The sequence below is a fragment of the Perognathus longimembris genome, chromosome 24, assembly GCF_023159225.1.
Source record: "Perognathus longimembris pacificus isolate PPM17 chromosome 24, ASM2315922v1, whole genome shotgun sequence".
NCBI lineage: Eukaryota > Metazoa > Chordata > Mammalia > Rodentia > Heteromyidae > Perognathus > Perognathus longimembris.
In genome coordinates, this window is record NC_063184.1 from 31578181 (window position 1) to 31604553 (window position 26373).

The window sequence follows — 26373 nt, forward strand, 5'->3', positions numbered from 1 at the left end:
CCCACCCACCGGCCGGGGGCCGAGCCCAGGGGCGTCTCCCTCCTGTCCACGCTCACTGGCTGACCTCTGGCTTTTAGGGAAGAGAACAAACGCCCAAGAAAACCGTAATTACCTGAGACTCTGGACCCCGGAAAACAAGTCCAAGTCGAAGAACGCGAGAGATTTGCCCAAACTGAACCAGGTGAGTGTGCTTGCCAGTCCCCGTCGTGGCCATTCCTGAAGGTGTTTTGTTTTTTTTTTCCAGTCGTTCACAAAGGCGGGATAAATACTCCTCAGAGTGACTGGGGCTCTCCACGAATCCACTTGGCTCCCCTTTTTTGTACATCGGAAAAGACATTATTGACTTTTTGAGTAAAAAAAAAATGTGTGGAAGTAAAAATAGCTGTGTGCCCGGTGGTGAGAAAATGACCTCAGAAAGAAAACCGGAGTCAAAAAACACTCAATTTTAAGGGCCTGTATCTCTTATGTCGACCACGGAAAATACTCTCGGGCGCTTGGGAGCCGCCGCTGAGCTGCTCAGATCCCTGGAGAGAAAGGCACCCCGACATCAGTTCTCCTTACAAAGTGGAGAGGGAGCTTTTTTTTTTTTTTTTAAACCGTTTAAATCACTATAAGTAACTTCTGTCGGGAAGCCGTCCGATAGGAACCAAGGTCACCTGACAGAGTGAAGGTGTTGATTGCTTTTGTCGGGGTGCTGAGGGTTCTCCACCATGGAGAGGGGATTCGAGGTAACTGGGGCGGGGGCGGGGGGTGAATGGGGGGGAGAAGAAATGAATGCGGATTTCCTTTTGAACCCGGGGAGGGGGGACAGGATGAAAGGAAGTGCGTCAGGGGGAGTGCCATCCCGAGATTGGTTTTCGTTCTGCTTCCGTGGGTGTTCGAAATCGTCACATAATTAAGGGGGGGGAGAGGTGTAGACACGGCGTCCCGTCCCTCCGTGGAGGGCTTGCGGGCGGTCGTGGGGAGCGGGTGCCGGAGGGGGCGTCTGGGCTCCCCCCCCCCGCACCGGCTGGGGGCCCCCACGCCGTCTCGTGCCGCCCCCCCCTCCCCCGGCAGGGCCAGTTCATCGAGCTGTGCAAGACCATGTACAACCTGTTCAGCGAGGACCCGCACGAGCAGGAGCTGTACCACGCCACGGCCGCCGTGACCAGCCTGCTGCTGGAGATCGGGGAGGTGGGCAAGCTCTTCGCCCGCCACGCCCGCCAAGGAGCGCGGGGGGCCCGGGCGGAGGGGGGGCCCTGCCCCCCCGGGCGCGCTCTTCCCCAAGAAGGGCCCGGGCCGGGCCCCCGCGGAGGAGCCCTCGCCCCAGGAGCAGCCCTCGCCCCAGGAGCAGATGGAGGACATCAAGCTGGAGGACGACGCCTCCCCGCGGGACCCGCCGCCGGCTGCGCCATGCTGGTCTCGGACGACGACACCAAGGACGACAGCTCCATGTCCTCGTACTCGGTGCTCCAGCGCCGGCTCCCACGACGAGGACAAGCTGCAGTGCGAGGACATCGGCGACGACACCGTGCTGGTCCGCAGCGGCCCGCGGGGCCTCCGCCCCGGCCGCCGGCCTGGACCGGGACTGGGCCATCACCTTCGAGCAGTTCCTGGCCTCCCTGCTCACCGAGCCCGCGCTCGTCAAGTACTTCGACAAGCCCGCGTGCGTGGGGGCCAGGATCGCCAGCGCCAAGAACGCCCGGCTGACGGGCAGGGCGCCGCCCGCGGCCGGCGACTACGACATCTCCGCCATGTCGGGCTGAGCGGGCTCACGGGGGGGGGGGGGGGGGTGGGGGGGGGGGCCCCGGGGGGGGGGCTCTCTCGCGTTCTCCCGGGCCGGGGGGTTCTTTTCTTTTTAAATTAAATATTTATTAGTACTTGGCTGGAAGCCTAGTGTTTTCCTACGTGCCATCTTCTGGGAAGCCGTGGAGACGCACGTTTACACGCTCGGGGCGGGTGGGCGTTCCACGGGGGACGCGGTGTCTTCCGTGAACACCCCCACATCTGTCAGTGACGTGTGTGTCTGTGTGACAGCTTGTTCCTCTTCTGTACCCAAGGATTTCAAACGCAGACGGGCTCGTTCCCGCCAAGGCGGCCGTCGCCCGGGTATCTGGGCTTTGGCGTTAAACCGGAGCTGTGGGAGGAATCGGACGTCTCGAGTAGGAGGCTGTTCTTACAAAGGAAAGGGCCTCGTCACTCAGGAAAATCCTCTACCAGACTTGCAAATATTAAAAAAAAAAAAAGTAAATAAAATCAAGCCACTCGCTGGTGGCTCACACCCGTAATCCTCACTACTCACGAGGCTGAGATCTGAAGAGCACGGTTCGAAGCGGCCTGGCTGAAACGTCTGTGAGACTCCCTGTCTTGCGATGAACTAGCAAGAAGCTAGACGTGGATAGAGTTCTGGCTTCAAGTGGCAGAGTACCACCCTTGAGTAAATAAAGCTAACCAAGAGCTCCAGGCCCCGAGTTCAAAAACCCCAGTACCAACACACACACACACACACACACACACACACACACACACAGGAACACACTAAAAATTATTTTTTAAGATTTGAAATATATGTCATCAAAGCCCTCCATTCGGAAGTCATATTCTATCCATGTCCCCCTCCAGGGGGGCCAACATTTGGGGTTCTAAGCTGTTACAAAAGTGTCAGTGATTTTAGCAGGGTGTTGGCATAGCGCTTGTATTGGATCCATTTGGATTGATCAATATGAACAATAGAATTCTGCATTAGCAAATGTCAGCCGGCCAGGATTGTTTGAAGTGAATGGTCTTTCGTTAGAGATTCTCGGTGTGGCGGGAAAGAGTGCAGAGGGCTCTCGATGTGGTTTAGCTTTTGGTTTTGAAAGACTAAACATACGGATGCTTCCGATAACTGGATTTTCATCTCGGGAGTCCCTGCAAATAAGCAACCAATACAACAATGCCCTTTACCATTACCATCCCCGCCAGGGAGTCCAGAAACCACAGCAGATACCACGTAAGACCATCTTTCCACCACCGCCTCGTCGAAATCGTGTACATGGAAAAGCAATCCCGCAGGATAATGTAATAAAACGTTTTCAACAGAAAACTTGTCACTTTATGTAAAAGAATAGTTCCATCTATTTCCTCCAAGGATGTGGAAATGAAAACTAGCACACCTGCACTTTGAACTTGGCTTTATTATTATCATTATCATTCTTACTGTGCGGTCTTGTTTGGGACAGACACTGGACGTTCTCTTCCTTCTTGTGGAGGTCGCCATCAAGCCCTCCTTTTCTTTGCTTGTTTGGAATGTGCCTTTCCACACGTTCCTTGATTTTATTATCCATTCTGTGCTGATTTTAACTGTGGCTGCTGTAATTTTTTTATTTTGTCTACAGATTGGGTTTTTTTTTTTAAACTGTCAAATGAAGTAGAGTTAACTTCAAGTAGGCTAAATGTGAGCAAATAAAGTACTTCAGAGACGGCTTTGGATCTTTGTCCTTGAGTTCCTGCCTTGGGCAATCGCATTACCTCCACAGTTGTTTTGCTGGGGAGGTTCTATCACCACTGTGACTAAGGAAACTTCACAGGCAAATTTGTTGAGATACAAAATAAAATGTAGCATTGCAAGGAATGTGTTTGACATAAAGAGAGTTATCGGTTACCTCATTTAAGGAAACGAGGGGGAGCATGCTTGTTTGATCCTAATGAGTCTGTTGGACATACTCTTCCCAAGGCCGGCTTTGAACCACGGTCCTCCGCTCTTAGCCTTCTGAGTAGCTAGGACTATAGGCCTAGGTCACAAGTGCCTGGCTTCTTATGCCTTCGTTTCTTCGCAGGCCCAGCTCGGGGAGCGCTCCTGTCAGAATACCATTCTCCCCTGTGACCCAGCGGCCCAGGGTCTCCGTCCTAGGGTGACAGGCACTTCCGGCCTCCGGTCCCTGGGGGCTTCGGGGCAGCTTCAGAACACCGCACTCAGAAGCGGCGGGCACTTCCCGGGCACCGGGCCATGAATGCCGGAAGTGGGGCTCACTGGTGCCAGGACCCTGAGGGCCTCGGCAGGGAAGGGGTGAGCGGGCCTGCCCCAGGGGAGCGGAAAGCGTGGTCCCCGACGCATCCTCGCTCTCTACCACGGTAACAGCCAGGCTGAGGGCCCCCCCCCACCCCCCACCCCGCAGCGGCTGCTAGCTTCTCCTGTTCTTTGTTCCTGGCTTTGGATAGTCTACGGGGATCACAGACCTCCGCAGAGCAACCTCAGAGGGTTGGAAGCCTAAACTGAGTTAGGGATGCATTGGGCTCCTTCCTGAACTTGGGCCCGCCACTGCTCCCCTTAAGCTGCCCCCCGGTGATCGGGCCCTCTCCCATCCTTCCGGAAGGAAGGCCTTGTTAGGGGAGGAGGACCTCCTCCTTGGGGAGGTGGGGGGGGGGATAACAAGCAAAGACATTAGGAGCAAGGAAGGAGTCCCACGGAAGCCCATTCCGTGCAATTCATTATAGCTGCGAATTTTTTTTTAAAAAAAGTGATCAAGTTGGGATTTGCAGATGTTTCTGGAAACTTTATTAGAAGAAATTCAAGGGATGGGGAGAAGCCATTTCTAAGCCACAAAGTTGGGGCTACAGGACGCCGTGTGTGTAAAATAGGAATGGAGTTGTGCTAATCATTCGTCTCATGACAGGCTACAGGTGGTCCTTTCAGAGTCCCTGTTTCTGAATAAGTCTTTGAACTTGCGTCCGTTTACTAAGAAGTCTGCGAGAGGGAGTAAAGAATGCTGGTGAGTCCTTCGCGTACGATGGAAGAGCCTGTGCCTTGGTTCAACATATTCTTGACCGTCGAATTGTATTTTAGAAGGGGAGACCGGAGAAAGGGACACGCCCCGGGGCCCCGGGCTGATCTTGCAGGCGAGGACGGCGGTGTGGCAGGCTGCAGAGACCGCTGCTGCCAGAGAGGCATGCCAAGCCCAAGGTCATCCTCATGACCTCCGGATCCTCACATGCCCGCTACCTGCCTCTCCTCCGTGTTCCAGGGAGGCCAGAACTCCACAACCCCAACTTGTGCAGCTCCCAGAACCGCTCCAGGAGGAAGGCACCAGCAGGGCAGACGCCAGGCCCGAGGAGAGCAGGAGAGACCTTCGTAGGTCGTGACAACCTTTTGAGAGATAGGCCCCAAGGGGCTGTTGGTAGGCATCCTCATTTAGGGTTCAGCAACGACAGACAAGGACCCCCAAAGCGCTGCCCACCCGGAAGCAAGCATTGGAATCAGACAGACTACTGTTGGGGATGAGCTATGTGGTAAGAACTGGAAAGGTCAAATCGCTGGAGGAACCTGAGGACCCCTGGAAAAATCACAGTAATGCTGACCTCGTCCCAACCATCCAGCTGTTCACACTCCCACCAACAGGTGGCGCCGTCTTCCTCCCCACGAAGCATTCCAGCTCAAACTTCTCCCCTAGCAATCCATAATGACTCTTTCTCAGAACAACAGAGCAATTTTCTCGGAGGAATAGGGTTCGCTTGTTCATGGGGGATCCTTTCATTTGCTGCTCTGACGGTGCCGTTACCAGTTCCGTCTCGTTTAGCAGTGACTACTTTTCCCGAGCACTAGGCTGCTAGTTACAATAGCGGGGGGGGGGGGGGGGGGGACAAAGTAAAAGGGGGGAAACTATTCAGCAGAGTGAAAGGCTTCTCTCCCATCGAGGGTTGTGGCGGACCGGTCGGTGGGGAACATATGTTTAAGGGACTTCTTAGTAGCCATTTTGTACAAGCCAGGAGACAGATCCCACCCGGCCCCTCCGGTTACAGCCTGTGTCCCCCACAACCTCCCCCAAACCCATTCTACTTCACCCCGCTTGGGGACAGTGCTGGCCCGGAGACCGCTTCCTGTGCTGACACCGGGAAAGCCCACCTTCCGTACATCCTGGGTGACGTTTAGTTTCTCTGACCAGAACAAGCAGATTCCCTACCTTCCGTGCTAGAGACAGTGAGGACAGAAGCCAGCAGCGTCTGACCAGAGCCAGGAGCACTGCCCATCTAACCGGGAGGCGCTCGGTAATGACACGCACATTACCCAACATGAAGCGTTCCCAAAGGTTTATCACGGCCGCTTGAAGTAAAAGCGCCTCTTGGGGTCACAGCCTGAGGCTGGCACCTGCGATTCCAGGGACCTGCCAAGGCCCCGCGTCTGCCCAAGCACGCAGTCTCATGATCACAGCCGGGCGGGGCTGGCCGGGGTGGGGGGCCCCTCCCTCCCTGGGGGCCTCGCCGACGTCAGCAGCTCGGGGAGAAGCGGGGTGGGCAGGGGACAGCTTGGCATCCACGCCGGAGGAGCTCGGTGCCGACCAGGTGGCCGTCCACCTTTGACCTGGCTGCCTCCCGCCTCCCCCAGCTGCTCACCAAGGGGGCTCGCTCCATTTCCTCTGCCTGCCCAGTAGGCAGCTTATAGTAAATGAGGAAAGAAAGGTTAAAGGTCATCCAGCCTACAGGAGCATCAACACCCAGAGCCCAACCTCCACACAGATGCAACAGACGCTCTAAGACCTCGACGCTGAGGAGTACAGAACAGGGTTGAAACCAGGTAAATAAGACTTAAGTAACTAGAGGTATGTGTTCTGTTATGGATTAGTAGGTCCAGTATTAGAATAACGGCCATTCCCCTAAATTGCTTTCATAGCTGCAATTCTAATTCAAGTAATCTAATCCAAATCAAGATTTTTATTTTGCTTTGTTTTCCTGTTCAATGTAGAGAATAGCCAAGCCTGACTTAAAAGGGCAGGGTTACAGAACTCATGAACACACAAGCCTATTTTATTTTGTTTCCCTTGGTTTTCTATTGCCAGTCCTGGGCCTTGGACTCAGGGCCTGGGCACTGTCCCTGGCTTCCTTTTGCTCAAGGCTAGCACTCTGTCACTTGAGCCACAGCGCCACTTGTGGCTTTTTCTGTGTATGTGGTGCTGAGGAATCGAACCCAGGGCTTCAGGCATGCTAGGCAAGCACTCTACTGCTAAGCCACCTTCCCAGCCCCACAACCCTATTCTAATGCTGGAAGTGATTCCGAACCCAGAGGCACTGCTGGGCTCAACAGATGGAGGGAAAGAGAAAGAGTTCACCGCGAGACAAACCAGGAAACGTTTAGTTTGAAGTGCAGGTCCCAGGGAAGGAAGGGCCTGGAGGAAAGAAGTTCTCAGTAAATGGTGCTGGTCAATCTCCGTGGACACAAAGATTCTTGACCCTTTCTTCAAGGTCAGCATGGAGGGTGCTTACTTAGCAAGTTGAAGTAGAAATCCCAAAAGGCTTTTGAAACTCGGGCCTGGTTGCCACACTCTCTGCAGGCTGACGACCACGGCTTCCCTTCCCCATCTCCCTGACGGGAGCAGGCGGAGCAGGCAGATCCTCGGCCCGAGGAGACGTGAGTGAGAGCCCGCACTCCTGAAGGTCACACACGAGCGACTGCATCCAGCAAGGTCGAGGGCAAACCGGGCGGCACGGGGCTCACTGCCGGGACGCCGAGGGAGGGGCCCAGGTCTTCAGATCTGCAGGTGGGCAGGAGCTGGGCACAAATGACTCCCTGACTAGCCTTGGCACTCGAGTCCCCTGGCAGCCCGCTGCCGAAGCACCTGCTCACTAGCAATCCTTCACCCCGGCACCGCCCGCCGCTTCCTCTCTGCCCCGGGTCTCCACCCAGAGCTCAGGCGAAATGGCGTGCCTGGGAAAGTCCTCGACCCCCTTCCACAGCAACCACTGTCGCTGTAACTCTATTTGTGGCGACTTGTATCGCTCGGAACTTTTGTATTTGGGCCTTACAACATCTATCAGTGTTTTCCTTTGTCTCCAAGTTGATTTTTTTTAATCCTATATATTTTTTTTCTAGTCATTTATAGTTTAGTATTTTCTTTAATGGTAAAGTTTTAAATTCATCTCTTTTTGTAAATAGCATGAAAATAAAGGTATTCTTATGTTTGAAGTGCAATGTTTTCACTGTGTGTGTATGAGAGAGAGAGAGAGAGAGAGAGAGAGAGAGAGAGAGAGAGAGACTCCACGCTGGGCTCAAGCTCATTGGGATTACAGGAGCGTATTGCCACAACTGGCTCCTACAAAGTGTTCCTAGGGAACTTTTCTGAGTAAGTGTGAACTTTTCCTTGAAATTGATTTGTTTTACACACAAAAACCACAATTCCAAATAGTTGGAATAGCTAGAAATTTTTGTTTGTTTGTTTGTTTTTAAATACAATCAAGTTCAAATCTCCTTCTCAGACTTCAAGTATAAATAAGAGGATTAGGGCGGGGTCCATGGTGGGGTCCCTGGTGGGGTCCCGCCCCTGAGAAAGCTTTTCTGCCCAGCAGGGAGGGGAAGGAAAGACTTGAAAAAGCTACACCGGCTTGCTTGCATGTAGACCAGCTTGCAGGCTGATGGCTTGGCTTCCCTTCCCCATCTCCCCGCCGCGCGCGGGGCCTCGGGGCTTCTCCACCGGGCGCGTGGTGACCAGGACACCACCTCCCCGCCCCCCGCTGGCATCCTGGGGCGCGCGGTGACCAGGCCCCCCTCCCCCCTCCCCCCCCCCCCCCCCCCCCCCCCCCCCCCCGCTCGCAGGACGGTCGCATGCGCGCGCCAGGAGGCGCAGACGCCCCTGGCGCGGTTCCAGTCACCCCGGCTGCTCTTTGGCCCTTCCCCCAGGGCACATGACGCGCACAGTGGGGTGCGCACCGGGGCGCCAGCCCTCGCCTTTCACCTGGGGCGGCCTGTGCCCTCTGACGGGTCCCCCCCTGCCCCCCTTCCTCTCCCCCACTCCCCACCAGCCGAGTCCAGGCGGGGATGTAGCTCAAGCCAGAAAGCATCCTCTGAGCAAGGGCCTTAAGGCTCCGAGTTCAAATCCTAGTGCCCAATTCACAATAGCCAAAATATGGAATCAACCCAGATGCCCCTCCACAGACGAATGGATCCAAAAAATATGGTATCTATACACAATGGAATACTACATAGCGATTAGGAATGGTGAAATGTTGTTATTCGCAGGGAAATGGTCAGAACTCAAACAAATAATGTTGAGTGAGACAAGCCTAGAACACAGAAAACAAAGGGGCATGATCTCCCTGATATATGACTGTTAACAAAGGGAGACGGAGAGAGAGTAGAGACCAAGTCTGTGAACACTGTATATGTGCTTGATACATTGTATATTGTATATATGTCTACCTGACTTAGAGAAGGGATAGAAAAACAGGACGTAAGATATCACAAGAAATGTACACACTGCCCTACTATGTAACTGCACCCTTTTTGCACAACACCTTGTCAAAAAATTTGTGTTCAATTAATAAACAAATAAAAAGAATAAAAAAAAATCCTAGTGCCACCAAAAGACAAAATAAAAACCTCATGGCTCTGAATCTTGCATATCATCTTCGGTCTCTCTCGCCCACCAAGTTTTACTGCAGCTAACCCACGGTGCTTTATACGATAGATACGTAGATAGAAATAGAGAGAGAGATGTGTGCGTGAATATATAGAGAATATCTATCTATATATATATATGTTTCTGAATCGGAATCGGAGGGCTCTCTCCTTAACACGGCGTTTAACAGTCTCTCTCCTCTGTTCTCAGGGCTTGATCACAGAAACTCTGCCAGCCCTCTCCCCCCCCACTGCCGCCCTTTCCTTCCCCTCCTACTCTTGAGCTCCTAACAGTGGGCACCTAGGGACCACTGCAGTGTGCAGCTCCTCACACAACCCCAGATGTGCACACCTGCACACCAAGCTGAGCCGGTCACTCGCACTCAGTGCCGTTAGACGTATCAAGCTGTAGTGAGCATTCCCTCGCACACACCTCTCTTGTATTGGGGCTACTTATTATTCTGGGGGTAGAAATCCGGAGGTTCTCAGTGTGATGCGTGCCTCTGGCTGCGTGCAAGAGAACTGTGTTGATTTACAATGCCGTCATTCAGAGAGCACCACCACGTTTCTAACGTCCAGAAATTCAAATCCCATTTGTCGTTTATTTCATCGTGTGCATCATATTAAGTTGAAATGTGTGAGATAGGCGGCTATTCTAATAACTACACTACGATGGTAGGGGCCAGGCATAAATAGAGTAGGTGAAAGATACATCCTTCTTTATGAGTGCTGGACGCATTATTTCCCCCTGACGTTTTAAAGTTTGCATATATATCTTTTCTTCTTCTGTCATGTGAGCGTTTGTCTGCCTGGCCACGCCATCCTGCTCCCTCCTCGTGAGCAGGGTGTAGAGGAGGCGCGCCACGGGGCGCCCCCGTGCTGCTGTGTTCAGATGAGCCCCCTCCGCGCGGGGAGCCCGCCAGGGCCAGGGCTTTCCAGGGAGAACATGGGAGCCTGCGGCTGGGTCGCGCGGGAGGGCCGGTCGCCCTTGCTCACGCTGCTCTAAGCCTCACCTTTCCGCGGCTGGAGAGCCCGGCCCTCGGCTGCCCTCTCCCCCACTGCTCCCTCCAGCCTGACACGAACTTTCCCCTACTCCGCGGAGCCCCGCCCAGCCCGCGAGGTCAGCCAGCGCGGCCTTCGCTGTCCTCAGCCCGTGCCCCGTCTGCCCTTCGCCTTCGTCTCCTCCTCTGACCTTTCAAGGACGGCACCACGTCCGGCCGCCACTGATCCAGGCTGACGGCAGCTTAGAGAGGGCCTGTCATCTGACGTCGTCGGGAGGGCCAGGCTATAATTCTCCTTTACTTTCTCAAGGAAGTCCTCGTCTTCCCCAGGTCCTCACTCCCTGTGTGTCCTCACCTGCTCTGAACTTGGGCCATTTCCCTTCCCTTCCCTTCCCTGCCCTTCCCTTCCCTTCCCTCCACATCCCTTCCCTTTCCTCCCTCCTCTTGTTCTCTCCTTCCTCTCTCCCTCGTTCTCCTTCCCTCTAGATCGTCATGCTCTCTGTCTCTAAGACATGACAGCACGCGCGGCGTGGAAACAAAAGCACCCTGCTTCTTCTTCACAAACGTGCCGAGTTCCTCTTACACGAACCCCTGTGCAAGCCCTCCACCTCCCGCGTCTCCCGAGTGCTGGGATGACGGGCCCGCGTGAGCACGCGCACCTACAATCCCACACCTTTAAGGGCCAGGAATTTGGACAAGACTTAGTCATGGACAGAAATGATGGGGCGCTCGCTACTCAGCCGGCAGGGGGGCTTAGAGAGAGAGATTTGCACGGACAGGCTACCCGCACCCGGTCCACTGGTGCCCTGGTGGCGCAGGATGGACAGACTCTGGCCGGGGTCTCAGGGAAGCCTGGCTTCTCAGTGGGCGCCCCAGGGCTCCCAGCGCAAGGGCTCCAGGGGCAGGAGAAGCCGCTGCCAGGGCTTGAAGGTCAAGGAGCATCGTGGCTTGAAGGTCAGGGAGCGTCAGGTCCGCCCGGCTCGGCGGGCACGGAGGAAAGGCCTCTGCCTGCCATCGCCCTGCGGAGCCCCGCAGGACCGGGAAGGTTAAATGAAGATGCTCACAGCATTTACAGGACCTGTGGCCCACTGGGGGGGGGGGGGAGGGGGAGGGCAGGTCTTGGAAGGTGAGAGCTGATCTTTTCCCTCCTTTCTTCCTCCGCTACTGCCCCCTCCGACCTGAGACACACTTCCCCCATTTTCAGGAGTTCCCCCAGTAAATCGAGAAGCAGGCAGCCCGCGTCTGGGCCGGGAGGGCGAGGGGGAGGCGCCCGCCGTCGGGGCGGGGCGGGGTGGGATTCATGGCGAATGGGGAGGGCGGGGCCGCGCGTTGTACACACTTGGAAGCGATCCGGAGTCAAGATGCCTTTGCAAGAGTCGCGGCGGCGGCGGCGGGCCTGGCGCCGGGCCCTGCGCCCGTGTCCGTCCGTCCGTCCGTCCGTCCGTCCGTGTCCGTCCGTGTCCGTCCGTGCGCCCCTCCGCGCGCCCCCGTCCCCCCGCGGGGCCGGCTGGGAGCCGCTCGCCTCCCCCGCGGCCGTCCCGTCCCGGGCGCCCCCTCTCTCCCGACGCCCTCCCCACCGGGGCGAGCCTCCTGGGGCCCGCGGGGGGCGCGCGGCGCTCGCGGGGGTTGGAAGGGTGCGGGGCGGAGGAGGAGGCGGGGTTCCGCCCTTTTCCCCACCCGCTCCCCAGCCCGGGGGGGGGGGGCGTGCGGGAGGGAGGGATGACAGCGGGTACCTGCCATCCTGGGGGGTGCGCCCCCCCGGGGGTGGGAGGCCGCGGACCCGCCCCCCCCCCCCCCCCGTCCCCACGCCCGCTCCCCGGGCCGGGCTATATAGGTCTCCGCGCCGGCCGGCGGGGCGCAGCGGTGCCGGGCCGCGGGGCGCAGCGTGGGCAGAGCGCGGGGCCGGGCCGGAGCCCCCGGGAGCAGCGGAGAGCCGCGCGGGGCGCCGGGCGGGAGGAGGGCGGGCAGGCCGGGGGAGGGGGTCGCCGCCCTCGGCCGTGCGCGGGGATGGCGGGCTCGCCCGCCCCGGAGGAGCACGCCACCATGGGGGTGCAGATGTTCTCGGCCGGGGCGTCCGCCTGCCTGGCGGACATCATCACCTTCCCGCTGGACACCGCCAAAGTCCGCCTGCAGGTGCGCGGCCCGGGGCGCGGCGGGGGGGGGGCGCAGAGGCGCGGCGGGGATCCCGGGGTGCAGCCGGGGGCGCAGGGGCGCAGCGGGGGGCTCAGGGGCGCAGCGGGGGACTCAGGGGCGCAGCGGGGATCCCGGGGTGCAGCCGGGGGGGGGCCTCCGGGGGACGGTGGGGTCCCGGGGCGCTGCCGGGGGCGCAGGGGTACAGCGGGGGGCGCAGGGGCGCAGCGGGGGCGCAGTGGGGAAGGGGGAGTCTTGGGAAGATGGGGGGCCGGGGTGATCAGCGCCCCCCTGCCATGCACGTGGCACTCTCTGGTTCTTCAGGGAACCGTTCCAGACTGCTGGGGTGGGTGCCGGAGGCTGGCAGGGGGGGTGGGGTGTGCGCGCCCACGAGAACACGCGCACACGCACGCCCGCACGCCCGGGGTGGGCGCGCACAGCTGGCCTTGCCGGCCCTCCCCACGTCCCCCCCCCCCCCGTCGCCCCCTCACCCCGCCCCCCGCCGTCCCCTCCTCCCCTCCAGATCCAAGGGGAGAGCCCCACGTCGAGCGGCATCAAGTACAAGGGGGTGCTGGGCACCATCCTCACGCTGGCCCGCACGGAGGGCGCCGGGAAGCTGTACAGCGGGCTGCCCGCGGGCATCCAGCGCCAGATCAGCTCCGCCTCGCTCCGCATCGGCCTCTACGAGACCGCCCAGGAGTACTTCGCCGCCGAGACCGACAGTGAGCGCCGCCTCCCCGGCCCCACGCCTGGCACCCCGGCTGCAGTGGGGGGGGGGGGTCGCGAGGAGCCCACATCCCTGAGCCAGGGGGGTGCACACACCAGCTATGCGGAAGGCATGGAATGGGAGGATGGTGAAGGGGGTGTGAGCGTGCGTGTGCGTGTGTGTGTGCAAGACCACTTTTACTAAAGCCAAAAGAGCTGGAGGCTGGGCTCGGGTGATAGAGCACCTGCTCAGCAAATAGAAGACCTTGCGCTCACACTGCAGTACTGGGGGCTGGTGGGGGGCTGGAGCTCAGTGGTAGAGCTCTCAGCGAACGTGGACAAGGCCCTGGGTCCCATCCCCAGCGCCAGACCCCCCTACAGACCCCCAAAAGGAGGGAACGTGCAAGGTGGTAGTCGTCATACAAACCGGGCCAAGGAAACAACAGCAGCATTTGAACACGTTCCCTTCCTCAATTGGGAGCTTTGCTGACTGGAAAGAGAAAGAAGTATGCACACTGAGTTTGGAAACCCCAGTTAAGGCAGTTGGTCCCTTGGGCTTTCCCTAAGACCACTGACACCGCCCCCCCCACCCCCCCCAGTAAACAGTGCGGCCGGGGCAGGAAGAGGAGGCAGCGGGGTGCTGGCATCTCTGGGGGTGGGGGGATGGAATCCAGGGCCACGCTGCGTTCTGGAAAGCTCCAAGCCCTCTTCATGCAGGCACGGCTTATCCTTCCTTGAAAACCCTGGTTTTCAAGACACTGCAGCCAACCCTCCGCAGCCCAACTGTGATACAACCTACCTGGAATGGCCAGGAGGGGAGGGGAAGGAAAAGAGAAGAGGAACACCCAGCCCACTGGTGGTTCCACTGAGGGAGGCTGGGGGCTCTCGGTGGCTTCTTGTCTGCATGAGGCTTGTCTTTCTCTGGCCAGAGCCGCCGCACCTGGGGAACAAGATCTTGGCGGGCTTGATGACCAGCGGCGTGGCGGTGCTGGTGGGGCAGCCCACGGAGGTGGTGAAGGTCCGCATGCAGGCGCAGAGCCACCTCCACGGGCTCAAGCCGCGCTACACGGGCACCTACAACGCCTACAGGATCATCGCCACCAAGGAGAGCCTGTCCACGCTTTGGAAAGGTAAGTCGAGGCCCGGCGGGCGGCGGGGTCCTCACCGCCCGCGTCACGCGCCGCGCTCAGCCGACCTGGTGCTGTCTCTCTCCAGGGACCACGCCGAACCTGCTGAGAAGTGTCATCATCAACTGCACGGAGCTCGTGACCTACGACCTGGTAAAGGATTTCTTTGTGAGAAACAAAATCCTAGCAGGTAACTCGCTGGCGTGGACGCGTCCCAAACACGGCTGCACACTCGTGATTCCACCTCGGGGCTCCCGGGGGCCACACCGTTCTTGTTCTTTAAGTGAAGAAGACAGTGTGGGCATGAAAATGTCCCTTTTTGAGACGTGCAGGAAGATCCAGACTTTAAAAGCCGGACTGCATTGATTCTTTTCCCTACAATATTTTTGGCTGCTCCAAAAAAGAAAAGGAATACAAGTGCATTTTTACCTCAGAATAATTCTCATTTACCACGAGTATAGGAACGTGTGCTAGAACCGTGTTCTTCACACAGCAGAGTTCAGGACGTCCGTAGCAAGCCCATCACCGCGTCTCCGACCAAACAGCTACGGGCGAGTCCGACTGCACACGCAGACACTGAAATCCTGCTTCGAGCGTGACCTTAATGCAGTTCAAGTTCAAGAACGCCATTTGTTTTGTGCAGGCAGTGCTGGGATTGAACCGAGGGTAGCCCTCCCGCCGGCCTGCCCTCCCTCCCCTCCCGCCGGCCTGCCCTCCCTCAGCCTACGCCATCCGGGGCTTCCACCAATTCCCCGGTCTTAGTGCAGCCCCTCACCCTGGGCCAGGGGTCACATTTTCCCACGGTGCCCACGGGGCAGACGCGAGGCCAGGCCCCCAGGGCACCGAGGAGCCCGAGTTAGCTTCCTGGAGTGTCTGCCACCCGTCGCCCACGCTCCCCGCTTTCCCTAGCCCAGGCGTTCACCTCGCCGGTCCCACGTTACCCACGCAGACGGCCCCCTGCTGTCAGCGTGGTCACGAGGACCTGGCAGATGTCCGCGGAGGGGAACCTCAGCCCCCCCCAAAGTCTGCCGTTGACTTCTTGTGTTCATCTCCTAGACGATGTCCCCTGCCACTTACTGTCAGCGCTGGTGGCCGGCTTCTCCGCGACGCTCCTGTCCTCCCCCGCCGACGTGGTGAAAACCAGGTTCATTAACTCCCCGCCGGGACAGTACAGGAGCGTGCCGAGCTGCGCCATGACCATGTTCACCAAGGAAGGGCCCACGGCCTTCTTCAAAGGGTAGGACATGAGCTCTGGTGTCGGTCGTGTTGTCGGGGCGCGGGGCGGGGGAACCCCGTCTTTCAGTAACAATTGGCACTTGGTTTACCCACCTCACTGAACACGTGGCTTTGCCTGAACACCAACGGCTCCAGCCCCCCGATTCCTCTGTGTCAGAAAGGACAAGGCTGTGGTGGACACACTTTGCTCAGCTGCCCCGAGGCCCCCTAAACACCGGGGCCCCCCACCGCCAAACTTGGGGCAGTGCAGAGGGGACTCCGCCCACCAGACACACCTCCGGCCCGACGAGGACCAGAGGGACCTGTGTGAGGAAACAAGACTTGAGTTTCAGATTTTGATGGGCTCTATTTTTAGAATTCCATTTAGGGTTTTTTTGGGGAGTGCTAGGATCAAACCCTGGGCAGCGCTCTACTACAGCAATGCCTTCTTTTCAAACATCCTATTAAAGCAGAACTAGAGAAAGTCATTGTTGCTGAGCTAGGAAAACGACACAGAAGGCAGTGTGGGTAAGCGTGAGCCTCACCGAGAAACTAGTATTGGGCAAGGGGTGGCATTTTTCCATAACAGGAGGTAATATTAGACTGCAACCACCCTCCTGAGAAAACACAGGGTGAGCGAATTCATGGATTGCCATCAACATGTAGCGAAACAGCAACATTCCAAGCCCCTTTGAATTGTAAGGCAATGCTTCAGAACTTATAAAATAGGCACGAATGCGCCCTATGCATCATACAAAAGGCTCCACGATTATCTGTACTTGTTATATGTATGGGTGTGTGTGTTTATAGCAGATAAATTTCATGGATGTATGTATTGGCGGTACTGAGGTTTGGACGCAGGGTCTTGCACTTGCTAGCGCAGATGTTCTACCACTGGAGCCAGGCCTCTAGCCCTTACTTATATGAATACAAATAATATACGTTATATAAAATTAATGGGAAACGGATATACCATTTCTTTTATGATTAAAGTAGTTGTGCAAAGGGGCTACCCTTCCGACATAAAAGTTCTTAATCACTGAATAGTACTTTTTTCCAAATTAGGCGGGTGCTAGGGATTAACCGCAAAAGCATGATGTTAAATAAAATAACCCCTATGCGAAAAGACAGATGGCCAACGCACGAAGACGGGAAACAGCTGGCAGCCATGAGGACGGGCACGGGAGGGGGACACGGGGAGGGGGCGCTGAGCGGCTAGGTGCTAAGGCCAATGAGAAGGTAGAGGGATGGGTGGGCGGCCGCGATTTTACTCCTTATGTAGAACCGCACATTTAGAAAGGGCTGACATGTTCCCTTTTATATTATGTGTTTTTTCCACAATGAGTTAGCAGCAGGTATCTAAGAGTCAAGAGAAGTATATCAAGCCTCCTGGGATGGGGAAACCTTTGGGGATTTCTTTCTCTTTTTTTTTTTTTTTTTATATGATGCTGGGGTTTGAACTCAGGGACTCATTTGCCAGGGGCTTTACCGCCTGGGCCATGCCCCGGCCTTTTTTTGTCTTTTAGATAGGGTTTCGTGTTTTTAACTGGGCTGACCTCGGATCCTCCCCTTCACTTCCTCGGTGGCTGAGATTGCAGACAGTCGCCACCACGCCCATCTTGTCGGGTTCTCACTAACTCCTTAACTTTTTGCTCAGGCGGGCCTGGAACCGTGATCATCTCAACTGATGCAAATCCGGACTTGCATGGGTGGGACGGTCAGGGCTTTCTGTCTGGAGGCAGTAGAGGACACTTCTTGGACACTATTTGGGGCAGAGGATAAGTGAAAAATACTTCACTTAAATATCAAATGAGCAGCGTCGAGCGCCTGTACAGGAAGAGGATTCCAAATGGCCAGGTGGCTGGGTAGGCGCCATGGTTCTCACCTGTAATCCTAACTACTCAGGAGGCTGAGATCTGAGGACGGTGGTTCAAAGCCAGCCTGGACAGGAGAATCCATGAGACTCTTTATCACCAATAGATCCACACACCCCCCACGCTTAAAAAATATTGAAAAGCCAGACGTGAAGCTCTGGCTCAAGTGGCGGAGCACTAGCCTTGGGCAGAAGCAGCCCAGAGATAGTTCTAGGACCTGAGTTTAATCAAGGCCCTGAACGGGCACACGCGTGCACACACACACACGCGTGCACACACACACGCACACACACATACACACCATTCCAAATGCACTCATATGACCCTGACATGGGCTTTTCTAGATTTGTGCCTTCCTTCCTGCGACTGGGATCCTGGAACATCATTATGTTTGTGACCTTCGAGAAGCTGAAACACGTGCTGATGAAATCCAGGCAGACTGTGGACTGCACCACCTAGAGCTGCCCGCGGCGCCCCGGTGAAAACCGCCCATCGACAAAGCCCCACTGCGCTTCACCCCGCGCCGCCCACAGCAGTCACCGCGCCCGACGATGACGGGGGACAGAACGGCGTGACTGACACGAGGAACAGTCGTTACAATGCCAACTGCTGGAAAACGGAATCAAAAACGACCATTTCCTTTTATTTATTCACGTTTTCAGTCCATGCATTCAATAAAGTGATGCTAATGCCTTTTAAAGGTTGTCTGTCAGGGTGGACACCTGGGCTTCCCAGTGGGGGTTAACGTGAGACCACGGAACCACGCAGCAAGCTCGGGGTGTTAGCAGTGCCCCACGCTTGTCCACGGGATGGCGTCTGTGACACGCTTGTCCACGTGATGGTGTCTGTGACACGCTTGTCCACGTGATGGCGTCTGACATGAGATGGGGGGGCCAGCGCTGTTGCTAATGTAGTCATGGGGTCTGTCCCGGATGAAGTGAATCTTCACATCCGGAACTGTACTGGTGTCAAATCGGCAGCGTGTACAGTTTCTACATTTCTGCATATTCTAACTCCTCTGCAGCAACAGGACAGGAAATTGAAACGAAGTGGCTTTAATAAGGTGTGGGGGGGGCGGCGGGGAGAGGCAGGAAGACAGAAAGACTTACAAGTTCAACATGTTTTTATTTGCTCACTTAACAGCACAAACAACATGACATCACACTTCACACTACTGCATTTACTTAAAACTCAACTGATTTATCCAAAGTAGACAAAAAATTAATTTAAGTTGCCAATTGGGCAGGAAGTTTTCTTCCAGGGAGCACTACTGCTTAAATACTGAAAATACGTGAAGAGAAACACACACTGCCTTCTAGCGGGAATGTGGCAGTTGGGTCTTACCTAGACATTTTTAATTTTTCTCATCAAAAGCTGAAGACAGGGAAAAAACAAACAAACTCAACTCATGGTTTCCCTCGGTGCACTAACAATTCCACTAGCTTTCATTTAAAAATAGTGTGGAAAGGGTCACAGGTTTAAATAAAGGCTAACTGAAACCCCCCCTGGTCTTGATCACAGAGCAGCAGGGTCAGTGTTGACTGTGAGAAATTCCCTGCCGGCTCCTACAGTTCCAAGGAGGTTCATGGACACTGCCGCCATCCTGGCCAGCCTTCCTCTCCGGTGCCCAGTGCCACCATCTCCCCTGCTCTGGAAGTAAGCCACCCCCCCCTCACCGCACTCGGGGAGGCTCGGCCTCCGGGCCGGCCTCGGACCAAAAATTCCATTCCACTGAATGAAGTCAGACAGCACAGGACCAATTCTGTGAGCACTGGAATAACAAGAAAGAAGTTCCTCCATTTTCAGATAGAAAAATACATATAAATCCAAGTAGCTCTTGAAAGTAGAAAAACATCAGGATGGGTATTTTTAAGAAAGCTTCTGTTTTCTGAAGTATACACGGCGGCAGTTGGTGACACGGAATTTTATGTGTCGCTAGACTTCCACACTTCCACACAAGGGGTCACAGATGCAGCCCCATGTCTCGCCACGCTTCAGTGATTGTCCTTGACAATGGCAGCTTTTGCACCTGGCTCCAACTTTGCGGGATGCCACACAGGACGGCTCCCTTCCATGCGGACTCTACTTCCTGGATGATAAAGTGAATCTAATCTGCCTGCTACTTTAATCTACACCATCATCACAGTCTTTCACCACCGTACATTTTTAATTACAGAAAGATCCTAAATATGGATTTTAAAACAATGTTAAGATTCTGGCAGACGTGGTAGATGGCATGAACAACAGTTACACTGTTCCTTTTCTGCATGTCACCATCGCCTGAGTCGGAATTCTGCCACACTGTCAGAGCTGACGGCTTTGCCTCCCGGATGTTCATGTCTCTGAATCTGTTGCTGGGTTTTAGTTTAAATTCTCTAAAAATGGCTAATGATTGCTCTAAACAAAACCAAACCGTATCTGTAAGGTATAAATGGGTGGATTTAACAAAACTGAAAGAACTTACTGATGCCATTTCTGATCATCATTAGAGTTGCGTTTTTTTCCCCTCTCTTGAAAGGGGAAAAACTTATTCAAATAGTCCCCTCTGTACTTCAAAGCGCTTTTATTACACAGACGAATAAAGATTTAAATCACTTCAAGATATCAGCTGTTCAAAGATCAAAACCTAAACCTAAGTATTTTCAGCACAAAAATGAAAGACAAACATTTGCACTGCTTTTCATGGACTAGTAACACCTTGCACAACAAACTTCCACTGTTAATGCCTGATCTGGCTAGGATTTTGCTACACATCCTGAACTTCTAGCTGGATAAGAGAGAAAGCACCAGAATATATATTTTAAGTATATTACCAAGGTTGAGAAGTTCCCCACAGGACATCAAGTATTAAATTCCTATAACAGTGGAAAGCTAAATCCACTACCATTATAATAAAATGAACCAGGTTTTAAAAATACTTTTATCTTACAGAGGAAAAAATAATTTTAATACATGCACTTCAGGTATGTGCTATATATAAAACACTGCATCTGTGGTTTTTCCCACTGGACATTTTTTCCCTCTCTTCTCTCTGACACGTCTGGAGACTGAGGCTCTTCAACAGATATGAGCAAACAGAAACAAAGACACGTCTGGAGACTGAGGCTCTTCAACAGATATGAGCAAACAGAAACAAAGTACGAACTCCTACCTGTCACCTTACAAATACCCCATGAAACCACGTGCAAACATCATGTAAGTGACCCCATGAACAAGGTTTCTTTCTCTATGATGTAAGGAGATCTGTCATTGGATGGACGTTCTTCTCAGGCTGCTGTGAGGAGAAATGTCCGCAACAGACCAAGACCTCGTTCCGCGAGGATCCCATCCGGGAGTCCTTGCCTGCACCCGCTGCCCTGAGGAGAGTAACACCACACAGAACACACAGTCGCCATCCTCAAGCTGTTCACAAGACCCTTCAGCCAAGGTCCAGAAACAAAAGGAAGCCAAAGCCAAGTGACCGGAAGTTGATACAACTATGAAACTAAACCAAGGTTTTTCGAAGCTTTCCTTTTTTTTTGTCTTGAGTTTCAAAGACGGCTTGACTTTTAAAAAGAAAACAAACTTTCTATTGAATAAAATCAAGATTTTCTTAGCAAGTCCACCTGCTTTTCACAAACACAGAGACAGCTTCTCACAGCAAAGCACTACGCACGGTTCTTTCCATAACTGAAAAAATACAAGCGCGGGATCTGAGCAAATGCCTCTGAGTCTGAAGGAAACACTGGCATACTTCAAAGCATGTTATTTTAAAACAAATAAGATGGTCACCAATCCTGCCGCTCACTCTTTCTGCTACATTAAAGAAATCAAGAGAGGCCATTATCCCTCCCCCTCCAGTTCCCCGCCATCTCCAGGCTCTGGCTGCAACTCGTGACAAGGGACTGGGAGAGAAACAAAGGGGGCCACAGAGAAGGACCTGGTGCTGATCAGCCCAGAAGCAAAGAGAATGCGAACCCAATGAAAAAGCATGGATTTCTGGACCCAAACCTAAACACCTTGAAGAGCACTGAAAAACAACTCAACTTGATAGCTATCACATACCAAAGGACGAAAAGAGATTTGTATGCCATTTAATCAACCAAGTGATGAATACCTGATTTATACTCTGACATGAGCGGGCCAAGTCCCAAGTTCCGAACTGCCGTGGTCAGACCCACAGAGGGATCTTTGGAAGGGTAAGGTACCGTTGGAGAGCAGTGTATCAACAGAAATGTAAACATACACTGATTGTCCACTAGCTTTCTTAAATAGAATTTCTGTAGGAAATTATATATAAGAGTGTAATTGATCAGATAATTTCTATTACAACATATAAATTCTGTTGTGTGTGCAAAAATGTGGTAGAAATAGAAGCTACTATGGATGGTTTATGTTTTTAAAGTAAGTACTACGTTGCAATCCATTAACAGTCTTTTAATCTTTTCGTGAAACTTCTCTCTATATAGGTTGAAATACATAATGCTTTCCGGTTCTTCTTCAAACCAAAACTTGTCAAATTCATAGACAAGATAACCTGCAACAGACGAAAAACAAAACATATCACCCTCACTAATAAAATGATAAACCACCTCATTTTTAAAAGTAACTACCCCTTAAAGTCCAGATTAGGACCCAATATTCGAAAATAATATTAAAACTATTAAGAACTTGCTTGTTTTTCCAATGACTTTGCTCAGCTAACTGCAGGGTAGGGGGTGGGGGAGAGGAGAGCCAGTGACTTTACAAAACTGCGACTGGCTAGCATGAGAAGAAAAAACAAAAGGAAATCCCATTTCAGTGAGACTGGTCACAAAGCAAACACTATTGTCAGAAACTAGCCCATTTCAAGACTACACACTGCTTCACAAGATCAATTTGAGAACGATTTCCGATTCGTCTTTTGGTATAAGCTAAACCAGATTTTTCACAACTAGGATATATAAGATTATCAAAGAATGAAACCTGTGGAAAATTCCATTTGCTTCTCAATTCCAAAAGAAGAACTAAAGATAGTAGTCTTGCTTTCAAATATTATTTTCTATCGTTGATTAAAAATGTGTTTGGGGCATATATTCAGCAACAGTATGTAGATGGAAATTAGCCCTAAGTGTACAAATGAGCAGGCAGGTTCTCCCTCGGCTCCATCTCTAATACAGTTACAGCAAAAGCTTGGGAAATTAATATTCTGGATAGAAGGGGGAAAGGCAGCCACAGCCCAGAGCTTCCGGTTTCCACTTGCCAGGAGAGGCACTGGCGTTATTCCTAGCAAGGGCCGGTTTATCTCTTCACATTCATCTGTATTTATGTTCACTTCATTCATTCTTCTAGTTCTGCTTTTTGAGACTACTATGTATGTATCCCTATGAGCCCAGGCTGGGCTTTCTCTGGAGCCCTCCTGCCTCGGCCTCTGGAGGGCTTGTTGTACTACTCACAGTAAAACTGATGGAAGTGTTCCATTGTTGGCATACCAGGAACAAAGTTGTAGAGATGAAACTTCAATGCTTCGCTCTTCAGTAAGCTATAAGCCATCTCTGTAAGATTGATTCCAACTATTGCATAAGAATACCTATGTCAGAAACATTACCAGTTATACCAGCTAGCCAAATAGCTCACAAAATAAAGTTATACAAGGATTGGGAAAAAGTGAAAGGAGTTTAAAATGGACTTTACAATAACTTCTATATAGTAAAAATAACAATAACAATAACTTCTATATAGTAAAAAACTTCTATATAGAAAAAAATGTTTTGGATAGATCCAAAACATTTTTGGACAGAAGCTAAGAAATAAAAAATGAATCTGTTCATATGACACACAAAAAGACAACTACATTCACCAAATCTCATTGATATACTGGCATTTTCTTCTCCATTCCTAAGGTATTCATTGCTAATATCTAACATTATCATTTCTTCAAGGATTATATTTCATCAGAACATAAACATAAAATAATGACAAAGCTGATAATCAGACTCCAATTTGCATTTCACTTTACAATTCTGAAAGCTATTTCCCATTTTGCTGTTTCAAAACTATTTTCTATTCCAATTTCCAAGTGTATTACTGGGCGGGGGGGGGGGAATCTCCATTTTATAAGCTATCTCTTATGACAAAGATATATAGAAGTCAATGTAAGATGTGCTTGTGATTATGTTTTACTTTGAAAATAATGTGTCACATAACTACCTTACACAGTAGAGCCTATCAGTTAACCCACTTTATGAACTGCCCCGCCAGGCCCTCAAGCCTACGGTTAGCCTGAACGCACACGCAGCTTACCCCAGTTTCGGATGGTTTGCACGGGAAAGGATCCGATGAGCCTCCCTGGTGTACTTCTCGCTGAAGTACCTGCAGTGGTAGAGAAAGACGAAGCCCAGCTTCAGACACCAGGTGGTGCGTGTGGTGTGGCGCGGCCATTTCTGGGCCTGGCGCTGTCCTGGCCTCCACCGCAGCCCCTTCCGGTGACTCACAAGCCGACCTGGGTCAGCATTGAACCCGGTGGATCTGGTCTACCCAGCGGAGACCACAGGCGCGAGGCCAGACTGCTCTGAACTACGCGGTCGCCTATAGAGACTTCAGATTGAGGTTAAAAGCAAACCAAAAACCCCTGCCGAGTCCACGCTTTGCGTTGTGCTTACCCTGTTTCTATAGAACAGACGACATGGACGAAGTAGGGGACGCTCTCTCTCTCTCTCTCTTTCTCACCTCAGCCTGTGCCTAGTACTGCCAGCAAGTCTGCTTTGGTTCATACCATGTTCAGGGCACTCAGAAAAAAAAAAAGCCAGGAAACTTTCTTTGCGCCCCAAGCCCCAAAACCTTGTTATTTGACTAACAATCCAGTTAAAATACTAGCAATAAAGCCCAAGCAGTAGCAGGCACAAGATAAGCCCAAAAGCTGTTTGCAGGCTCATAAATATATTCTTTTGGTCTACATCAAACTTCTTGCATTTGTAAAAACAGGGCAAGCTTTGGGCTCACCTCACACGTGGTGGTCTGCACAAAGGTACACACCACGCACACACACAACGGACTGGATGTTTGCATGAACATAAGTAGTAGCATAAAAGCACTGATTTCCATAGTTTACTTAAATGTTAAAAGGCAAAAATCATGGACATTTCCATAAAGCATACAAGTTTCTAATTTCACCTTTCTCCTCTGTGGAATACTACTATATACTTCTCATTTTTCTTCACTGCCTCAAATTTTCAATCCTTTAAATCACAGACTTAACTTATAAGTCCACAAACAGGTTATGGATGAATAAATTCTGCAAACCATTTATGCACAGATACATTCATTGCAGGGGGAGAAAGAAATACCTAGTTTCTTAGATCCTCAAACTAATCTGTAAACCCACCATCAACAGAGTCCTGCTTAATTCAAGGCTGTCCTACAGATACAGACGCTAAGTTTTCCACTGTAACCCTGTGTTGACTCTACAATGCTCTTATACTTTAAAAAACTTGTTACCTTTTAGTAGTTGTACAAAGGAGTTGCCACTTAACAAAGCAGTCTATGAATGTCACCCCTTTCTATGCACAACTCCTTATCTAATGGGGTATTATTCAGCAGGAAAACTACTCAGAGTAGTCCATCTGTGCTGGGTCTGGTGATGCATGCCTGTAATCCCAGCACTCAGCAGGCTGCGGCAGAAGGATCACGAGTGTGAGGCCAGCCTGAGCTACGAGTATCTAAGAAGAAGGAGATGGAGGCCACACGGGCCGTGCAAGGCTGGGGGTTAAGACCACTTGTTAGCACAGGTGGAGAACAGAAAGAGAACTCCTCATTGTAGCTGGTCGGATTTCTCCAAATGGAATCAGAGTCCAGAGGGAAAAGGACACCCGACTCTTTAAAAAGGCCAGGAAGAGGAGGAAAATCTGTCTCTGTCATCTGTCTGTCTCTCTCTCTCTCCCTCTTTCTCTCTCTCTCTCTCTCTCTCTCACACACACACACATGCATGCACGCACACACGCATTTCTGCTATTTCCACATTGTGGTCAGCATGTCAGCAAACACTGTTCAGCCTGAGACAGTGTGAACCAATTCTTCCTAGAGTTCCACTGGACGGGAAAGGCACGGGACCCTTGGAGAAGAGAGTCTACTCCACTTACACCAGGTTGATCAAGCCCAGGATGCCCATGCCTCTGAAATCGGTCTTGGGATCGTCACCCTGGAAGCCAATGTCAGCCCACTGCTTGGAGATTCTCGACTTCAACTTACTCGTGGGCATCAGAAGATTCCAGAGCTGTAAGAATACAGTCACACGTTACAAATAATAGTGGTGCTCTTAATTATTTGTCATAACCTAGATCATTAATACATATATGTGTATATATATACATATATATACATATTACTTTCAACTGAACAATTTTTGTAGACAAATCATACATTCAACAAAGAATATAGTTTAATAACTTTGCAATCATCCTAAGTACTGTAGTGGATTTATTCCAACTAAAATGACTTTTAGATCTTGAAATGATAACAAATAATACACCGAAATCTAAAATAATGATACGTCCCTTTAATCATAATTAATTCCTTTATGCTAGAATTGCTAAACGGCTGCTCAAGAACACAGTGCTAGGCAACTGGTGTCGTACCTAGGCCCTATTGTAAAGGAAGGTGACTAATCCCTAGACAAAAACAATACAGGTCTCAGGGAGAGGGTCATAAACAAATGATACTGATAAGCATTCCAACTTATATAACCATTGTTTTAGAAGTGTTCAATATTAAAAGAAACAAGTATGACTTGCTTTAAGCAAACACAAACCAACTTCTCAACACTAAGGACTTAAGAACTGCTATTGATTATTAAACACAAACAAAGTAATCAATGCAAAATAAAGTTCAAATTATTCAGTCATCTTCAAAACTTTAGTGTAAGTCAACAAACACAACAGACTGAGAGAAGTTAATAAAAGTTTGTGAAAATGTTCGCGATGGAAATACGGGTGCTTCTCCCCATTTCACCCCCCACTTCGGGC

The 26373-nt window shown here is 52.2% G+C and overlaps 3 protein-coding genes and 1 long non-coding RNA gene across 5 annotated transcripts in view; 2 read left to right on the forward strand and 2 right to left on the reverse strand.

Annotated features, from left to right (window-relative positions):
* Tbc1d9 (TBC1 domain family member 9) overlaps window positions 1-1745 on the forward strand; it is a 63951-nt gene extending 62206 nt beyond the window's left edge. Inside the window, 6 exon segments of the mRNA XM_048333386.1 lie at window positions 78-181; window positions 1057-1191; window positions 1193-1373; window positions 1376-1452; window positions 1454-1528; window positions 1530-1745. Of these exon segments, the coding sequence (XP_048189343.1) occupies window positions 78-181; window positions 1057-1191; window positions 1193-1373; window positions 1376-1452; window positions 1454-1528; window positions 1530-1745 (788 nt within the window).
* On the reverse strand, window positions 1-20473 carry LOC125341388. Its single transcript, XR_007208963.1, has 3 exons — window positions 19477-20473; window positions 9202-9207; window positions 1-42 (listed from the first exon to the last, which is right to left on the reverse strand). It is a non-coding gene; the product is annotated as an uncharacterized LOC125341388 (long non-coding RNA).
* Window positions 12266-26373, forward strand: part of Ucp1 (uncoupling protein 1) — a 20318-nt gene continuing 6210 nt past the window's right edge. Inside the window, exons 1-8 of one of the 2 annotated variants that reach the window (XM_048333388.1) lie at window positions 12266-12298; window positions 12338-12477; window positions 12998-13196; window positions 14109-14309; window positions 14395-14496; window positions 15363-15543; window positions 17740-17886; window positions 22186-22197. In XM_048333388.1, the coding sequence (XP_048189345.1) occupies window positions 12352-12477; window positions 12998-13196; window positions 14109-14309; window positions 14395-14496; window positions 15363-15543; window positions 17740-17854 (924 nt within the window). In that variant the 5' untranslated portion in view covers window positions 12266-12298; window positions 12338-12351 and the 3' untranslated portion in view covers window positions 17855-17886; window positions 22186-22197. Of the gene's footprint in view, window positions 12299-12337; window positions 12478-12997; window positions 13197-14108; window positions 14310-14394; window positions 14497-15362; window positions 15544-17739; window positions 17887-22185; window positions 22198-26373 lie in introns of those variants that run through there. The other variant, XM_048333387.1, reaches the window with a different exon arrangement.
* Elmod2 (ELMO domain containing 2) overlaps window positions 21454-26373 on the reverse strand; it is an 11505-nt gene continuing 6585 nt past the window's right edge. Inside the window, exons 6-9 of the mRNA XM_048333389.1 lie at window positions 25492-25625; window positions 23657-23725; window positions 22810-22943; window positions 21454-21911 (exon numbers count right to left, since the gene is read on the reverse strand). Of these exons, the coding sequence (XP_048189346.1) occupies window positions 21766-21911; window positions 22810-22943; window positions 23657-23725; window positions 25492-25625 (483 nt within the window). The 3' untranslated portion in view covers window positions 21454-21765. The remainder of the gene's footprint in view (window positions 21912-22809; window positions 22944-23656; window positions 23726-25491; window positions 25626-26373) is intronic.